Here is a 17400-nt window from a genome sequence, read left to right on the forward strand (position 1 = left end):
TCATTTTTCTAATAATTCATGTATACAGCATTTTATAAAAGCACCAGTCCACAACAGACTGGAAATTCTTAAAACACCCAAATGGCCCTTCAACACAGATGAGTGTGAGAAGCACTCCTTTCACCACCGGGAAGTGTAAAGTACATGACGACGTCCCAACTCTTTACATAGAAGAAAATCTGTTGAGACAAATATTATCTGCACATCTAATCCATCCAGAACAAGGATTGATATTTCCCTCGGATTCATCATCACTTGAAACTCTCTCTACTAATGCTAAGTTTTCTCTCTGGCCTTGTTTAGAGCATAGTGATTACAGTCCTTGGGTACCCATCACAGCTTAAGACTCAGGAATGCATATATCCAGATGATATTAATGGTAAATAATGAGAAAAATATCTGACAAATATTTATTAGAGAGAAAACATTCTTTAAACTTAGGCTCCTAAAGATAAAAGCCATTCAAATGGAACCAAAAGCTGAAAGCTAAAAACAAACAAAACAAAACTTTTTTCTAAAGTCACAGTATCTAAGTTGTGTGTGGGTAGTAGGTGGAGGAAGTGGAGGACTGGCAAATCCTCCCGTTGGGAATCCCAAAAGTATTCTTCTTTATCTGTATAACTTACCATAGAGTCTAAATGTTGTTTTACTTTTTTTAAGTGTGCACCATGGAAACAAAAGCTAGGTTATGATTCTTTCCTAAAGACTGCTCTACTGCACCTTCTATAACAATAAAGCTATCTTGGGAAAAATTAAATCCATTTCAAAGTTGGCATAGTACTAATTCCAACTTCCATTTAATGAACACATAAATGAAACAAACTATTTGGATAATCACAGTTCAGAACAGTGATCTCAAATATATGTAAATGCATAGTCTCTTGCTGGCTAGATTAATATTCTTCTGTTAAGATGGCAAGGTGTCTATTTTTAAGATCTTCTGTTGACTTTACTTCTAAGTACCAAGCATATTTTGAATAAAATGAACCACACTTCCTTTGATATGCAGCTTATAAAAAAGGCATTACAAAACATCTGTAGGTCATTCAAATGCCTAAAATACTGAACAAATTGGTTTTTTTTTTTTTTTTTGGCCCCACGGAGTCCTAACCCCTAGACTGCCAGGGAATTCCCTGAATAAATGCTCATTTACACAGATTTACACTTGAGTTTAACTTCCAATAAGAAAATGACTCATACAGAGACTAACTGCAAAACTAGAAATAAAAAAGACTATCAGACATCATACAATTAACTTCTTAGTCTTTTTTTTTTTTTTTAACTTCTTAGTCTTGATGCTCATGTAGAGAGGTGAAAGGGAGAGAGCCATGAAAACCAGCCATGACCTGAAAAAGAAGAGTGTGCAGTATAATCACATGAAGTCAGATTATCCTGTAATCCACACAACTCACCTGACCTTGAGTCATGGAAGTCCAATCCAATACTCACTACAATCAGAACTACATGTGTGCACTTTGTAAGGCAAATGTTATCCGAAATAAGGGGAGATCCTATAAGACCGCTGTATCATTATCTCGTTAACAGGCAAAACATGTGAAAAGATTCCAATAATTCCAGGTCAAAACAAAAGCCGTCCCGGGATCGCTCAAAGCCATCCTTTTAACTTTTTTTTAAAAAACATATTTCATGAAAGCTGAGTTCCAAAACTATAGGAAAAAATTCTGGAAGCATTTATAAGGAAAAGAGAAAATGCTTTAAAAAGCTAAAATGTCAAGTCTCCCAAATCAGATTATCTAAACTAAATTAACAGTATATTAGAAGTAACCACAAAAGGAAAGGGAACTGTAGTGCCTTTGCTTCATGGGATTCTAAGTGTGTGGTCTAAGAACTTAAGTGTTCTGGTCACTGTAAGCCTGAAAAATTATTTTCAAAGTGAAACACAAAAGGTAACCTGAAAGATATCAACTTATAGGACCACACAAAGGAAGAACTTGAAGGAGACCAGCAAAACCAAGCTTAATAATAATAGCAAACACTTATAAATTACTTTCTATACCCAAGCACTATTTCAAATGCTTTATATATACTAACTCACATAAACTATTGCAAATAACTGATGGCCATGCTTTATAACCATGTTTACCCTGATTTTTTTTTAAATCCCTGCTTTTACAGAGTTCTTGGCAAGCTCCCAAATCCTAAACTAAAAGAACACTGCTTAATATAAATCCTCAAACATACCAGCGTTGATGATTTTCAATCTCTTCATTATTTCAACAGTTTATGGCTCCATGATGTTTTACCTCATTACAAGATAACAGTTATTTTCAAAGTTGAACCAACGAAAATAAGTAAGACACGACTAGGATCATAAAAGTAGGAATCAAAATCACTAATCTGTTAGGATGAAATTGAGTTTGCATTCTACTATGTTATTTCAATTAATTTTCATATATTAAGAGTATAATCAGTATTCTCTGTATAAAATTCAACAGAAACACCACATGAAAAATAGTTACCTGAATTTGAATCTGGAAAAGACAAATAGCAAATATTGGTTTTCTGAAAAAGAAAACAAAAACTATATATGCTGACATATATACACCAATAAAAACAAACAGAAATAAAACAGTAAACTATATAGGGCAATATTTTTACTTACTTCTTTATCAGTAAGTTTGGAATGTTGAGGATAAATTACCTGGGAGAACAAGAGTTAAATTTTGTTAGACAAATATATGGAGTATATATTGTAAACATTAGCAGGTACTTCTAAAATACTAGTCGGCTATGATCAAATTGGTTTAAGAAACAGTTCACAAATTTAACAATGAAACACAGGAGAAGCTGGGAGAATTGAGGAGGATTTACATTTGGCAAAAAAAGTTTTGACTCAAAGTTATCTCTAAAAATTGGTGAAATTTTGAGTTATCAAGAACAATTTGAGACTTCCTTGGTGGCGCAGTGCTTAGGACTCTGCGCTCCCAATGCAGGGGGCCCAGGTTCGATCCCTAGTCAGGGAACTAGATCCCACAGGCATGCTGCAACTAAGAGTTTGCATGCCACAACTAGGGAGTCCGTGAGCCGCAACTAAGGAGCCTGCGTGCCTCAACTAGGAAGCCCATGTGCCGCAACTAGGGAGCCGGTGAGCCACAACTAAGGAGCCCTCGAGCTGCAACTAAAGGAGCCTGCCTGCCACAAGTAAGGAACCCATGTGCCGCAACTTAGACCCAGTGCAACCAAACAAATAAATAAATAAATATTTTTTAAAAAAGAATAATTTACTAATTGAATTGCTAATAACTCAAAGTTTTTTGAGTCTTTTCTTTGGAAGCCTAAAATCTAAAGAGAACTTGATCTATAAGCTTGTAGCTACTTCAAGAAATAATAATTTTCAATTGATTACAAGAAGTAATACAAATTACTAACTACTTATTAAAAGAAAAATGAAAAGGAAAAAATGATCATCTGCAATTTAAGAAACCTCAAAGGCCATCTTCCCACCATAGAGCCTATCTTATTTTCCTCCAATCCCTTTAAATAGTCATAGCACTTCCCTAGATAGGTCAATTTAGTGCCTGCAGTGACCCAGCCACCTTCTGAGGGAAATTCCTGCCCCACAGCCCCACGAAGCAAGCAAGACTAGGCCAGCACAGCTCCTGTCAGAACAAGCACTAGTAAACACCAGACCCAAGGGCACCCACTCTACAGGCCAATCAACCAAGTGCCCAGATGGGGCTGGGTATGAAAATTCTGCCCAAGAGAATACCAGTACTCAAGTGGGCCAGTACAGATTCTCTCGGGAATGTGAAGAAGAGATGGGATTCGGAGCAGCAGGTTAGCTAGTGGCTGGTAACCAAAAAGAGAGGAAACAACACAAAGTGTAGCGGAACTGCATTAATACTAGGTTGCTCTTCCAGTTCTGGAAGAATCCATGCATTCTTCTACTCCCCAGAGTTGCCCAGGTGCCTGAAAATCTTACATTTCCAGAAATAACATATAGTAATAGCACATTATAAACTGTATTAAGGTGGTTTCACATATTTATTTCATTTATTTAGTTCTCACAATAATAGACAAGGCTAGTAATGGTATCCCCACTTTACATATAAGAAAACTAAGGTAAGAAAAAAGATGGGGAGAATTCATATTACTGACCATCTTCTAGAGTTTTTAATTTTCACAACTCTGTCAATTCTTCACATCTTTACAGAAGAGGGGACAAGTTCACAGTAGTTAAATAACTCGCCCAAAATTTAGCACCTAGTAAGTGCCACAACTAGGACTTGAACTTAGGTCTGCCTGATTCCAAAGTACACAAGCCACCATTCCTCACTCCACCCATAGTAGCAATCATTAACTCACAATCACAGCCCTCTTCCTCCCCTAGCCAGGATGTGGCATATAATCCTTCTCAATTCAGGAGTATGAGGAGGGTCTACAGAGCTGGTATTGTTACATGAAAACCACCCAGCATTCCTGGAATAGAAAATGACACCAAAGCCAATATTCGCTCTACTTTGCTTTGTATCCCATGTTCTGACCGACCTGACTTAACCTCTGTCTCCACAATTCATGAAGGCAAGAACCTGGTCTGTTTTGTTCAACAGTCTATCTTCACACCTAGAACAGTTTCTGGTGCATAGTAGACACTAAAAAAATATTTCTTCCATCAGTGGATATACTCTCAGATTAGCTCTGTTAAACAACTCAGTATTTAGTAATATGTAATTCTTCTTTAAGTGTACGTAGATCTTCCTTGCTTCACCTTGAGACCATTTTACTTTGTTAACTTTAAAGGAGAAATGGCAAAGATGCTGCATGCCGCAACTAAGACCCAGCACAGCCAAGTAAATAAATAAATAAATAAATATTTAATAAATAAATAAAAATAAAGGAGAAATGGCAAACTTATAACCTATTTGGCCATATTCATGAAAATCTCTTTACATCTAAGTTAACCTGGAGTTTGCTGGTCTAAAACATATTGAGAAGTTTAGTGGCCTGTAACAGCTTAATCTTAGACTCTAAATTCACTTTTATGTGAATGCCCTTCAAATTTTTATTTCCTCAAATTAAAATACCAACTCAAAAGCAAATATACAAAATTCCATTTTTTATTACATAAAGATATCAACCATGGTTCATCTGGACATTGGTTTCCTAAGGTTTAAAATATTAGCAAGACAGTATAGAAGAAAAATGTTGGTATGTTTTACCCATATATATGAGTACCTTAAATATATATATATAACATGTGTGTGTATATGTATGTGTGTATATGCATGTATTTAAGGGGCTTATATATGCTCTATATATTTAAGTAAGTTAAAAGGATATAAAAACTACAGAACCTATCAAATCTGTCTTTCAGGGAATTCCCTGGTGGCCCAGTGGTTTGGACTCCACACTTCCAATGCAGGGGGCCCGGGTTCGATCCCTGGACAGGGAACTAGGATCCCACAGCTGCACAGCGCAGCCCAAAAAAAAAACCCACAAAAAAATAGTCTGCCTTTTAAAAACTCTGCCTGTGGGACTTCCCTGGTGGCACAAGAATCCACTTGCCAATGCAGGGGACACAGGTTCAATCCCTGATCCGGGAAGACTCCACATGCCACGGAGCAACAAAGCCCATGCACCACAACTACTGATTCTCTGCTCTAGAGCCCGTGAGCCACAAGTACTGAGTCCACGCGCCACAACTACTGAAGCCCATGCGCTCTAGGGCCCACACGCCGCAACTACTAAGCCCACGAGCTGCAACTACTGAAGCCACAAGCCTAGAGCCCGTGCTCTGCAACAAGAGAAGCCACCGCAATGAGAAGCCCACACACCACAACGAAGAGTAGCCTCTGCTCACCACAACTAGAGAAACCCCGTGCGCAGCAATGAAGACCCAACGCAGCCAAAAATAAAATTAAAAAAAAAAAGTAAAGTAAAAACTCTGATTGTACTAGACTGTCAAATAGTATCTAGAATTTCATTTTAATGTACTCTGTTAGAACTACTCAGTGTTTTATTTTGGAACAAATATGATATTCAAAAAGAAACAATGCATATTTATATGCTACAGCTACTGAAATGGCCACACTGTACCTAAGATCAGAAAAATCAGAAAAATTCAGGGACTTCCCTGATGGTCCAGTGGTTAAGACTCCACGCTTCCACTGCAGGGGCACAGGCTCGATCCCTGGTTAGGGAACTAAGATCCTGATTGCTGCACAGGCAAAAGAAAAAAATAAACAAGTGAAAATAGATTTTTAAAAAAGAAAAAAGAAAAATTCATACTTAACTTTAAAAACATCAACTCCCTATTTAAAAAACAAAAGAAAGAAAAGTAACCACTACCAAGTATCTAGAACTGCACAAATTACCACAGTTACTAGAATTATTACCTGTGTACATACTTTATGTTGTTAAAAAAAAAAAGTTTAAATATAAGTTTGGACAATCACTGTTAGTTTAGTTTTAGTCAGTTAGCTCCTGATAGCTATATGGGAAATAATCAACTGTGGGTTAGCTCCAGTACCTGGAGATGCCTCTCACTTGAAGCTTCCTCTCTCCATAGCTCAAGTAAAGGCATCTCTATTCCCCCAATCACTGGCATTCTGGGTGGCATTAAAGGGGGACAGAGAGCATCAACTAATGTCACTCTGGTTTTGTTACCTATGTTAAGATCTCCCATGTTACAGCAAATAAGGGAGAGGTGGCCAGGTAATAACCGAAGAGAAAAGTGAGTTTTATTTGATATAATTATTAAGGCTTAAAAATGATGACATATTTCACATCATGTTACAATAGAAAAAATGTGTCTCAGAAAAATATTAATATATATACTGGAAAAGAGTATTACAAAATGTTTTAAATGGGTCTATTCAAAGGTACATCTCTCTGCATACATCTACATCTCTCTAGCATTCCCAACTCAGTATGAAAATAATCATGGTCCCAGGAGGAGGAAAATTAGAAATACCAGCTAACTTACTGCCAGTATCATTTGGACATGGGAAAAATTCATGCCTGTCATGCACCCAAGTTGTGTGTGAATGGGTGTCTACCTGATGCCATGTGACTGGGTATCTGTCTCTACTGCATGACCCTGCCTGGTGTCCCAGGCCTGACAGAGACTACATTTCCCAAGAAACCTTGCCTTGATCTCCTACAGAAACATTAACTTACAAACAAACATCATCATAACCTTGGGGACTTCCCTGTTGGTGCGGTGGTTAAGAATCTGCCTGCCAATGCAGGGAACGTGGGTTCAAGCCCTGGTCAAGGAAGATCCGACATGCTGCAGAGCAACTAATCCCGTGAGCCACAACTACTGGGCCTGCGTGCCACAACTACTGAAGCCCACGCACTTGGGGAGCCCGTGCTCCGCAGCAAGAGAAGCCACCGCAATGAGAAGCCCGCGCAACGAAGAGTAGCCCCTGCTCACTGCAACTAGAGAAAGCCTGCACACAGCAACGAAGACCCAATGCAGCCAAAAATAAATAAATATTTAAAAATAAAAATAATAAAATAATAAAAATGAAACTGAAATACTGTATTAAAAAAAAAGAATTCCAACTAATAAATGCAGAAGGAATAAGGAAAATAGCAAATCACTATGAGAACACCAGAGTAATAATAGTTACTACAGGAAAGATCCACTTTTGGATGCTGAAATTAGCAAGCAAATTTGAGAAACAAGATACTGCACAGTCTCAAAGTATCTCCCACAAAATAAATATTTACTAATTATGAAGAGAAAAACAGTAAATTCACAGTGGATAAATCTGACAGACATCATTTTAACCAAGTGATCAAGGTTAAAATCACCAATAATAAGACATTTTAACACCAGGTACTCTTTGATATGATGCACCAAGAAGGGCACATCACGTCTGGGGTATTCTTCCCAATAATGTATAACCCCAGACTAATCATAGGAACACACCAGAAAAACCTAAGTTGAGAAACATACTACAAAATATCTGACCAATATTCTTCCAAAGTGTCAAAGTCATGAAATATAAGAAAAGACTGAGGAACTTCCACAGATTGGAGAGGGAGTTATGACACCTGTATGCAATGCAGGAACCTGGATTGGATCCTGAAAAAAAAGGACATTAATAGAAAAACTAGTGAAATTGAATAAACTCTGTTGCTCAGTACACAGTATCATGCCAATGTTATATTCTTAGATTTGATAATTGTACTATGTTTATATAAAATGTTAACATTAAAGGAAGCTGAATGAATTACTTTCATAACTCTAAAATTATCTCAAAATAAGGTTGTTAAAAAAGTAACACCTCTACTTCACATCATATTCAAAAAGTAACCCAAAGTGGATCAAAGACCTAAGTGTAAAAGCTAAAACTACAAAACTCTTAGAAGAAAATATAGGAATAAATCTTTATGACCCTGGATTAGACAATGGTTTCTAAGCTATGATACCAAAAACACAAGCAACCATAAATAAATTGGACTTCATCAAAATTTAAAGCTTTTGCACTTCTAAGAACACTGCCAAGAAAGTGAAGACGAACTGCAGAATGGGAGAAAGTATCTGCAAATCATATATCTGATAAGGGTCTAGAGTACAGGATCTATAAAGAACTCTTATAATTCAACAATAAAAAGTCAAATAACCCAATGTTTAAATGGGCAAAGGATCTGATTTGAAATTTCTCCAAAAAAGATATACAAGAGGTCAATAAGCACATGAAAAGACGCTCAATGTCATTAGTTATTAGGGAAAAACAAATAAAATTACAGTAAGATACCACCTCATACCTCTAGGATGGCTGTAATCAAAAGGACAAAGTGGTAGCAAGGATATGGAGAAATTAGGAGCCTCATACATTACTGATGAAAATGAAGTCACATTGGAAAACCATTTAGTAGCTTCTCATAAAATTAAACATGGAGGACTTCCCTGGTGGCAAAGTGGTTAAGAATCCGCCTGCCAATGCAGGGGACACGGGTTCAATCCCTGGTCCAGGAAGGTCCCACATACTACGGAACAACTAAGCCCGTGTGCCACAACTACTGACCCTGCTTTCTAGAGCCCATGCACCACAACTACTGAGCCCCCATGCTGCAACTACAGAAGCCTGCGAGCCTAGAGCCCGTGCTCCACAATAAGAGAAGCCACTGCAATAAGAAGCCCACGCACCGCAACAAAGGGTATCCCCGGCTCGCCGCAACTAGAGAAAGCCCGTGCACAGCAACGACGACCCACAGCAGCCAAAAAAATTAAACATGGAGTTACCATATGACCCAGCAATTTCACTCCTAGGTATTCATCCAAGAGAAGTGAAAAGCATACATCCACACAAAAACCTGTACACGAACGTTCATAACAGCATTATTCATCATAGCCAAAAAGTGGAAACAATCCAAATTTCCATCAAATGATGAATGGATATACAAAATGTGATGTATCTGGACTTCCCTGGTGGCACAGTGGTTAAGAATGCACCTGCTAAAGTAGGGGACACGGGTTCGAACCCTGGTCTGGGAAGATCCCACATGCTGCGGAGCAACTAAGCCCGTGCACCACAACTACTGAGCCCACGTGCCGCAACTACTGAAGCCCACCCGCCTAGAGCCTGTGCTCCACAAGAGAAGCCACCGCAATGAGAAGCCCGCGCACCGCAACAAAGAGTAGCCCCCACTCACCGCAACTAGAGAAAGCCCGCGCAAAGCAACAAAGACCAACACAGCCAAAAATAAATAAATAAATAAATAAACATAAAAAAAAGTGATGTATCCATATAATGATATAAAACTCAACCATATAAAGGAATGAAGTACCAATACATACTACAACATGGATGAATCTTGAAAACATACTAAGTGAAAGAAGCCAGACACAAAAGGCCACATGTTGTATGATTCCATTCATATGAAATATACAGAAAAGGAGAATCCATAGAGACAAAGTAGATAAGTGGTTGCCAGGAGCTGGAGGGGAAAGGAGAATGGGTCATGACTGAAAGAGAATGTAAGGGAAATTTGGGGGCAGTAATAATATTGCTTCTTGATCTCTAGGGTCGTGACATGGTATACTCACTTTTTGAAAATTCACCAAAATACAGATTTAGGATTTGTGCACTTTTCTACGTGTGTTACACTTCAATGAGAATGTTACTTACTTTAAAAAGTGGAAAAAATGGCCTGAAATCACAGTATCCTCAAGTCTAAGATTCCCACTTTCTCAAGATTGAAGTTAAATTACTCTACTAGAAAACTTGATCAGTTTGAAAATGGAATGGACGGTAAAGCATTTCTCAAAAAAAAGTAAAGTTTAGGTACAGTTTTCCATGTTTCACATCATTCATCACAGTAAGTACAAAAACATAAAGTACTTGTGAAAGAACTAACTAGACAGGAGAACATCCCAGATTATCTCCAGATTATATAATTTCATAACTGAATCAGAGATTAGTAATGTCCCAGATTATCTCCAGATTATATAATTTCTAATTAGTAACACCAATTAGATTGTAGAATCTGGGAGCCTAAGAAGCTCAAGAGGTCACTAAGGTTTTAAACCTCAAATCATAGAACTACATCAAGCTACCACGAAGTGCTACTATTTCACAAGGAAATTTAAAGGCCATTATTAGTACCCTGCAAATCCTATCCTATCATTCACTGTTGAATGGTCTACCTTCCATGCTAGACTGCAAACTCAATGAGGAAGGGATAATCAAGGCTTTATCTCCAGAACATACCATTGTCTGGATATGGTAGTTGTCCAGTAAATATCTGAATAGATGGCTCAATGAGACAGTATAGCAGCATGCAATTATACACACCCATTTCAATTAAAACAGTGAACATGCTGAGGATCAAATACTGAGGCTATGGGTCACCCAGAAGAGAGGAAGAAACACGAAAACCTTTCACACAACTGCCTTTATCCTTCTCAGAAAAATAAACAGAAACTTTGCTAAGATAAAGAAAACTGTGCTGACTACTCCAGGTTCCACCCTGTTAGGGGTTAAGGGGGAATAAATAGGCATTGGCTCAACAAAAAACAGAAGTGGGAAAAAAAGGGGAGTCAATTCTGCTACCTGCTCTTTTAAAAACGGCATAAGTTTGCCTTCACCCCAAAGCAGGAATTTATCTTCAATTTGTTAGAAAAAAAGTAGGGGGGGATCAGTAATGAAATGATTATAAATTGTCCTGCTTTTTATAGATAATTTAACTGGCCTGAAATTCTTTTCACCAAAGAGGTGAAATACAAACTATGTATATATACATATATGTATGTACACATATATGTACATACAAATAGGCTATGTCATAGATTATCAGCAAAGTGAAACCTAATAAACTTGATTCCCAGAAAGTGCTTTAAGTACTTGTGACTGACACAAGTTTAGCTTGGATGATTCACATCCAAAGCTGTGTGTTTTTATAAATAAATTTAAGGCAAAATAATAGGAGTGAGGGAATAGCCAAGATAGGCCCACACTGATTATTGAATGTGCAAGGACACTAATTATAAAAAAGGGGCTAGGGACTTCCCTGGTGACGCAGTGGTTAAGAATCCACCTGTCGGGCTTCCCTGGTGGCGCAGTGGTTGAGAGTCCGCCTGCCGATGCAGGGGACACGGGTTCGTGCCCCGGTCCGGGAAGATACCACATGCCGCGGAGCGGCTGGACCCGAGCCATGGTCGCTGAGCCTGCGTGTCCGGAGCCTGTGCTCCGCAACGGGATAGGCCACAATAGTAAGAGGCCCGCGTACAGCAAAAAAAAAAAAAAAAGAATCCACCTGTCAATTCAGGGGACACGGGTTCGATCCCTGGTCCAGTAAGCTTTCACATGCCACGGAGCAATTAAGCCTGTGCGCCACAACTACTGAGCCTGTGCTCTAGAGCCCACGTGCCACAACTACTGAGCCCGCGTGTCACAACTACTGAAGCCCGAACTCCTAGAGCCAGTGCTCCGCAACAAGAGAAGCCACTGCAATGAGAAGCCCGCGCACCGCAACAAAGAGTAGCCCCCGCTCGCCGCAACTAGAGAAATCCCGCGTGCAGCAACGAAGACCCAATGCAGCCAAAAATAAAAAAATAAAACAAAATTTTTAAAATATTTTTAAAAAGGGTAGCTAACATATTGGGTATGCATTAAATGAGAGAAATTAATTTTTACATGCTTTATCTCACTTAGTACCTCCAACAACGCTCAGGATATTATTTTGCCATTTTATAATTGAGGAAAATGAGACACAGAGAACTGAAGAAACTGGTCAAAACTCGGACAATTAGCATATGTTCAACACCCCAAAGCTTGTACTCTTTTCACTAGATTGATATTCTGTCCAAAAAGTTGATAGGTCATAGCCTTCAACAGGGGGAAAGCCACCAATGATTTCTCGATTCTTATAAAATTGGGGTGGGGGCTGGAGAGGTTCAAGAGGTAATCTCAAATTACAGATGTGTCACCTCCCATGATGTTCTGTGAGTTCCGTAAATTCACATGATTTAAAGGCCCTCAAAAAATGAAGATCATCTCTAAGGAAGTGTGTACAGGTGGCAAACAACTCTTCACACTATGAAGAAAAAAAGAAACTACTAAATATCCAAATTAGGGAAAATGGTTAAATAAATTGTGGTCCATAAAAAAATATTTATGAGGACTCTTTAACGATATGGCAAATTGTGAGAATGCTTATCAGTAATGGCAGACTCTTACAGCAGACCTATTTGGGGGACTGCTGCCCAGACCATGCTTTCAAGTGTCCCCTCCTTTTGCAGGGGTGAGCCTAAGTGGCCACTACAGTTACTGAAACACTGTCTCCTTACCGCAACTGACTGAACAAAAGGGAGCACCTGACCCATGCTGAACCAGTCAGATACTCTAGTATTCGAATTAAGCTTCTGCCTGGTTCCAGAATACAAAAGTAGAAGTTTGGCTAATATCAGTACCGTGGAAATCCAAAGTCAAGTGAAATGGGGGAGCAGATATTCAGACCCTTGCAGAGGAAATCAGTCTCAGCACAGAGAAAAGAACAGACATGCAAAGAGAAGCAAAGACAAAAGACCACACAGCTCCACAGAGACAAAGGCAAAAGCCTGGGGCTTTCCAAATCCCATGAGGTTCAACCCTGCTTCCTGCAACTGGTTCCAAAAGATTCCTTACAATCAATTTCTCTTCACTTAAATTTATTTGAGAGGATTTCTGTTCTTAACAATCAAACTAATCCTTGACAGATACAAAATTATATAAAGAAAAAAAGCATTAACAAAAATGCCAACTATTAATCTCTTAATATAATTATGAGTGATGTTTTCTAGTGTTTATAATTCCCTTTCTTGCCAAGTTTTCAACAATGAACATATTATTACTCAATGAGGAAAAAAAAAACTGGAATGAGGCAATTCTGGATTCAGATAATTAATTAAGGCTTTATTATAAAATCAGGTGATTTCACAGAGCTGGAAGTGACAAAGAGTATATAAAATTCAGAGGATTTCAAACCTTGTTCCAGAGGACCCTTAATGTCACTGTGGTGGTGCCAGAGCCATCTCAGGGGAAAAGAAAGAAGCTGAGCACACCTCCTGTAGTCAACACCTTTTGCAGTCTCTTCCCAGCTCAAAAGACCCCCTTCACTGTCCTCTTCTTCTAGGACAGGGTTCCCAACAGACATTTTATGCAACACAGACCACTCCTCCAACCACTCAGGTCTTCAGCTGATTATAGCAGAGTGAGAAACTGCTCCAAACAAGGCCAGAGTACCTTCCTTCGGTGTCTGGAATGAGAATGACATTCACTCTCTTCGTTGAAGTGGCCGAAAAGGGCAACTTCGCCATAAAGATTACAGAAGCAGAGAAGTTAGTTTTAAAGGAGAGCATGAAGCATGAACAAAATCCATAAAACAAGAGCATAAACAAGAGACTTCCCTGGTCCTGGGCTCTAGCCATTTTCTGGAAGTCCTTCTAGGTTTGTACCTTGGACATCTTGAAACACCTCTGTGGCCTTACAGCAAATGTGCCTTTTCTCCTTCAGCTATAGCTTAATTTCTGTCGTCCACAACCAAACATATACACACAGGCCCCATTTCAACCAGATTAGCCACTGAGGTACATCTGATTCTCATCTACCCAGAAAAAAAGTTCCCCTACTTTAAAAAGAATACTAATTCAGGCTTCCCTGGTGGCACAGTGGTTGAGAGTCTGCCTGCCAATGCAGGGGGCACGGGTTTGTGCCCCAGTCCGGGAAGATCCCACATGCTGCGGAGCGGCTGGGCCCGTGAGCCATGGCCACTGAGTTTGCGCGTCCAGAGCCTGTGCTCCGCAACGGGAGAGGTCACAGCAGTGAGAGGCCACAGCAGTGAGAGGCCCGCGTACCGCAAAAAAAAAAAGAATGCTGATTCTAGTACTTCAACTTCATTTTTCTAGTGAGAAAACTAAGGTCCGAAGGCCTCATCTTCACAAAGCAAAAGTTAGGGGTTCTCTTCATTGAAAATGAAAAAGAATTTCAGTGCTTCCCAAATACAGACTTACCTAGGTCTTACTGAGTCCAAGGCACTGTTCCAAATGCTTCATCAACATTAACTTACCTAACCCTCACAACAGTGCCATGATATAGGCACTGTTATCCTGTCACAGAGGAGTGTGAGGCTCAGATGAGCTAAGTAACGTACCCCAAGTCACACAGATTCAAGCCTAGGCAGTCTAGCTCTAGGGTCTGAGTTCTTGGTCAATATTCTACATTATCTCTTTAGTAGGGATTTAAGCTTAAGTAAGTGGCATTGTTTATGCATTTAAAATTTGCAACTGGTACTTTCTATCATAGCAGAACTGACTTCTTAAGTCTCTCGCGAGCCTAAGACTAAATGACTGCATTTCTAATAACACAACTGAGTTGGAGGATATACTGTCCAAACTTAGTTTTTAACCTATTTAATTAACTTCCCTTCTGAATCCCTATGGTTGTGCATTATAGGAAGTAGGGTGGGGCTATTACGTCATTTCTCCAAAACAATTCTATACTTACCTTCTTGCCCCATTACAGCCACCCCTCCTGTCCATTTTTGGCCTGGATATGGCCATATTACAAAAGTGAAATATATTTTCAACTATTTTGTTATATTAATTATTAATTTGTATTCCTTTTTCTTCATTTTAAAAGTGGGACTATTCTACATTCCTCAGGAAAACAAAACAAAATTAAATTGTGTTGCCTCTCAATGTGTTTATCTTTCTCGGGATCCTTTATTAGGGAATCTTCCCCACCCTCACCCTACACTTTCTAAAATCAGTGACTCTTAACCTGAGGACAATGCAACAGAATCTCCATAAATGACCCCCAGATAGTCAATGGAAGCATATACATGATTTTGTATTACCATTTTCCTTAGGGAGAGAGTTCATGAAGTTCATAACTTATCTGCATTCTGGACCTTTTAAAAATGTGAAGAACCAAAGACCTAAAGAAAACTCTGTGCAATAGCATATACTATGGGAAATGAAATTCAAAATAGTCTCAGTGATTCACATTTTTGTAGCACCTCAATACTTGCTAAGTATTGTTTATTAGGTCAGAAAAAAACATACACGTTATAAAGCATGCCCAAAGGGTCAGAGTCCAAAAGGATCTCCTTTAACTATTCAAAAATATAATCGACTACAACAACTCAATCCTATGCTTTCTGATTAAATCGTATTTTGCTATACATATAGCTTCAGGTTAATATGTCAGTGTAAATGATAGATGACATAAATCTCTTCTTCACAGTCTTTGGGAACTGTTGTTTCCATCTCAAAGTACTGTTCATGTATACACTCACTCTATCAATTTTTTATTGAACACTGTCACGTGCCAGGCACTGCATTTAGCCCTATCTGCTGGTGTGATTAATTCTTGGTTCTCCTATAAACTGTAGTCTTACTCTATAAATATAGGTTAGAGTATATCTTTCATATACGTCTGCTCAGCAACCAAGATAATGCCTAAATCTTAGTGGAAACTTAAAGTGTATTGAGCTGTGTAATGATAAAACACAGAGAAGACAGGCTGAATACACACTCCACATTAAGAAACACCTCCCTGGCCAATTTTCATAGCCCACTCATGCCACTAAAGTCAGAATGAGATGATTCATTAAAATCTGTCATTGCCACCAAAACAAACAAAAAAATCTTCTAAACATAGGTCCTTCTGACTCTACGTTTTTCTTGGCTACATAAAGACAAGCAATCTCTTATGTTACAAAAGGAACCCTAAATAATGTCAAGATTACAAGGTCTTTCAACAAGGCGCTATAAAAATGGAAAACTTGACAAATTCACAAGCGAACGATTTTCCTTACGTTCATCTTGCTATTAGCTTTCAGGCCGTCTCATAAGCAACATCAAGATATAAGAGAGATGAGAAACAAAAAGAGGAAAAGGAGAAAACCCCTGCTGAGACAAGCATTTCGGCTCAGGCTAAGTGGAATGTTCTGAGAGTCGCTGCAAACGACCAAAACAATCCATGAGTCTAAAAAAAGTTGGCTGTGTGAGGTCTGGCTAGTTCACCATATGTCAGGGGCATTGTTTGCTTCTTGAAAAAGTCCCAAACATCCCGCCTGCTGTCTTCTCCGGGTGCCGCTAACCATTCTAGTTATTCCTGTGACACCGGGTTAAAAAAAAAAAAAAAAGAAAAGAAAAGAAAACAGGGCCATCAACAAGTATTTAGGAGGGGACTAGAGAGAACTTTTCACCCTTAGCCACAGCCCACGATCCTCCCACGGGAACTGCCTCTGGACCGCAGCCCGGCAGACGGCGGAGGGGCTGCCGGCCACGCCCGGATGCGCAGCGGGCAGGGTCCAGGCCGGTCGGCCCGCGGGCCACAAGCTCTGCTGGGGCTGCCCCAGCGCCGGGACCGGGACGGGGCGCGGGGGCCAGGTGCGGCCGGGCCTCACCTCCACGGCTTGGCCCAGCTCCAGGTCGAAGCCCACCACACACACGCAATGCAGCCAGGCTGAGAAGCCGTCCCAGCGCAGCAGGCCCCGGCTGCGGCCCTCGTCCTCTTCAACGTCCTCTGGCGCGTCTCCCGCCGCCACCACGGCCGGCGCCTCGCGTTCCTCGTCCGCTGCCCCCGCCTGACCCAGCGGCCCGCGGGAGCTGGGCCCCGAGCCTGCCAGGCCCCGCAGAGCCATCCGCCGCCCCCTGGCTGTTTGCGCCGCCTCCACTGCGGACCGCGCTACAGAGCGCGCTCGGCTCCGCGCAGACGCAGCCACAGCTGCCGCAGCCGCGGGGGACGGGCTCAGCCGGGGCGGGGCCGCGGCCCATGTGACCCTGGGAGCCCGGCTCTGCATGGGTCCTCCTGTACCGGCCTCCCGGAGTAAAAGACGTCGCGCAGGCCCTTGACTGGGCTTGTGAAGCCTCCTTGCTTTAAAGCTCTTCAAGACTGAAGCAGTGAATCCTGGAATCCTCCTTCGCAGTCCAACGGC

At 40.2% G+C, this 17400-nt stretch overlaps 1 protein-coding gene across 4 annotated transcripts in view; it reads right to left on the minus strand.

Moving 5' to 3' along the window:
* DENND6A (DENN domain containing 6A) overlaps nt 1-17156 on the minus strand; it is a 49384-nt gene extending 32228 nt beyond the window's left edge. For 2 of the 4 annotated variants that reach the window (XM_027121155.1, XM_027121156.1), the window contains exons 1-3: nt 16870-17155; nt 2624-2662; nt 2481-2523 (exon numbers count right to left, since the gene is read on the minus strand). In XM_027121155.1, the coding sequence (XP_026976956.1) occupies nt 2481-2523; nt 2624-2662; nt 16870-17106 (319 nt within the window). In that variant the 5' untranslated portion in view covers nt 17107-17155. Of the gene's footprint in view, nt 1-2480; nt 2524-2623; nt 2663-16869 lie in introns of all 4 variants that reach the window. The other 2 variants (XM_027121157.1, XM_027121154.1) reach the window with 2 other exon arrangements.
* Between the last annotated feature and the right edge of the window lie 244 nt (nt 17157-17400).

Source organism: Aethalodelphis obliquidens, unplaced genomic scaffold, assembly GCF_003676395.1.
Source record: "Aethalodelphis obliquidens isolate GAN/ISIS:26980383/991018 unplaced genomic scaffold, ASM367639v1 scaffold22, whole genome shotgun sequence".
Classification (NCBI taxonomy): Eukaryota; Metazoa; Chordata; class Mammalia; order Artiodactyla; family Delphinidae; genus Aethalodelphis; species Aethalodelphis obliquidens.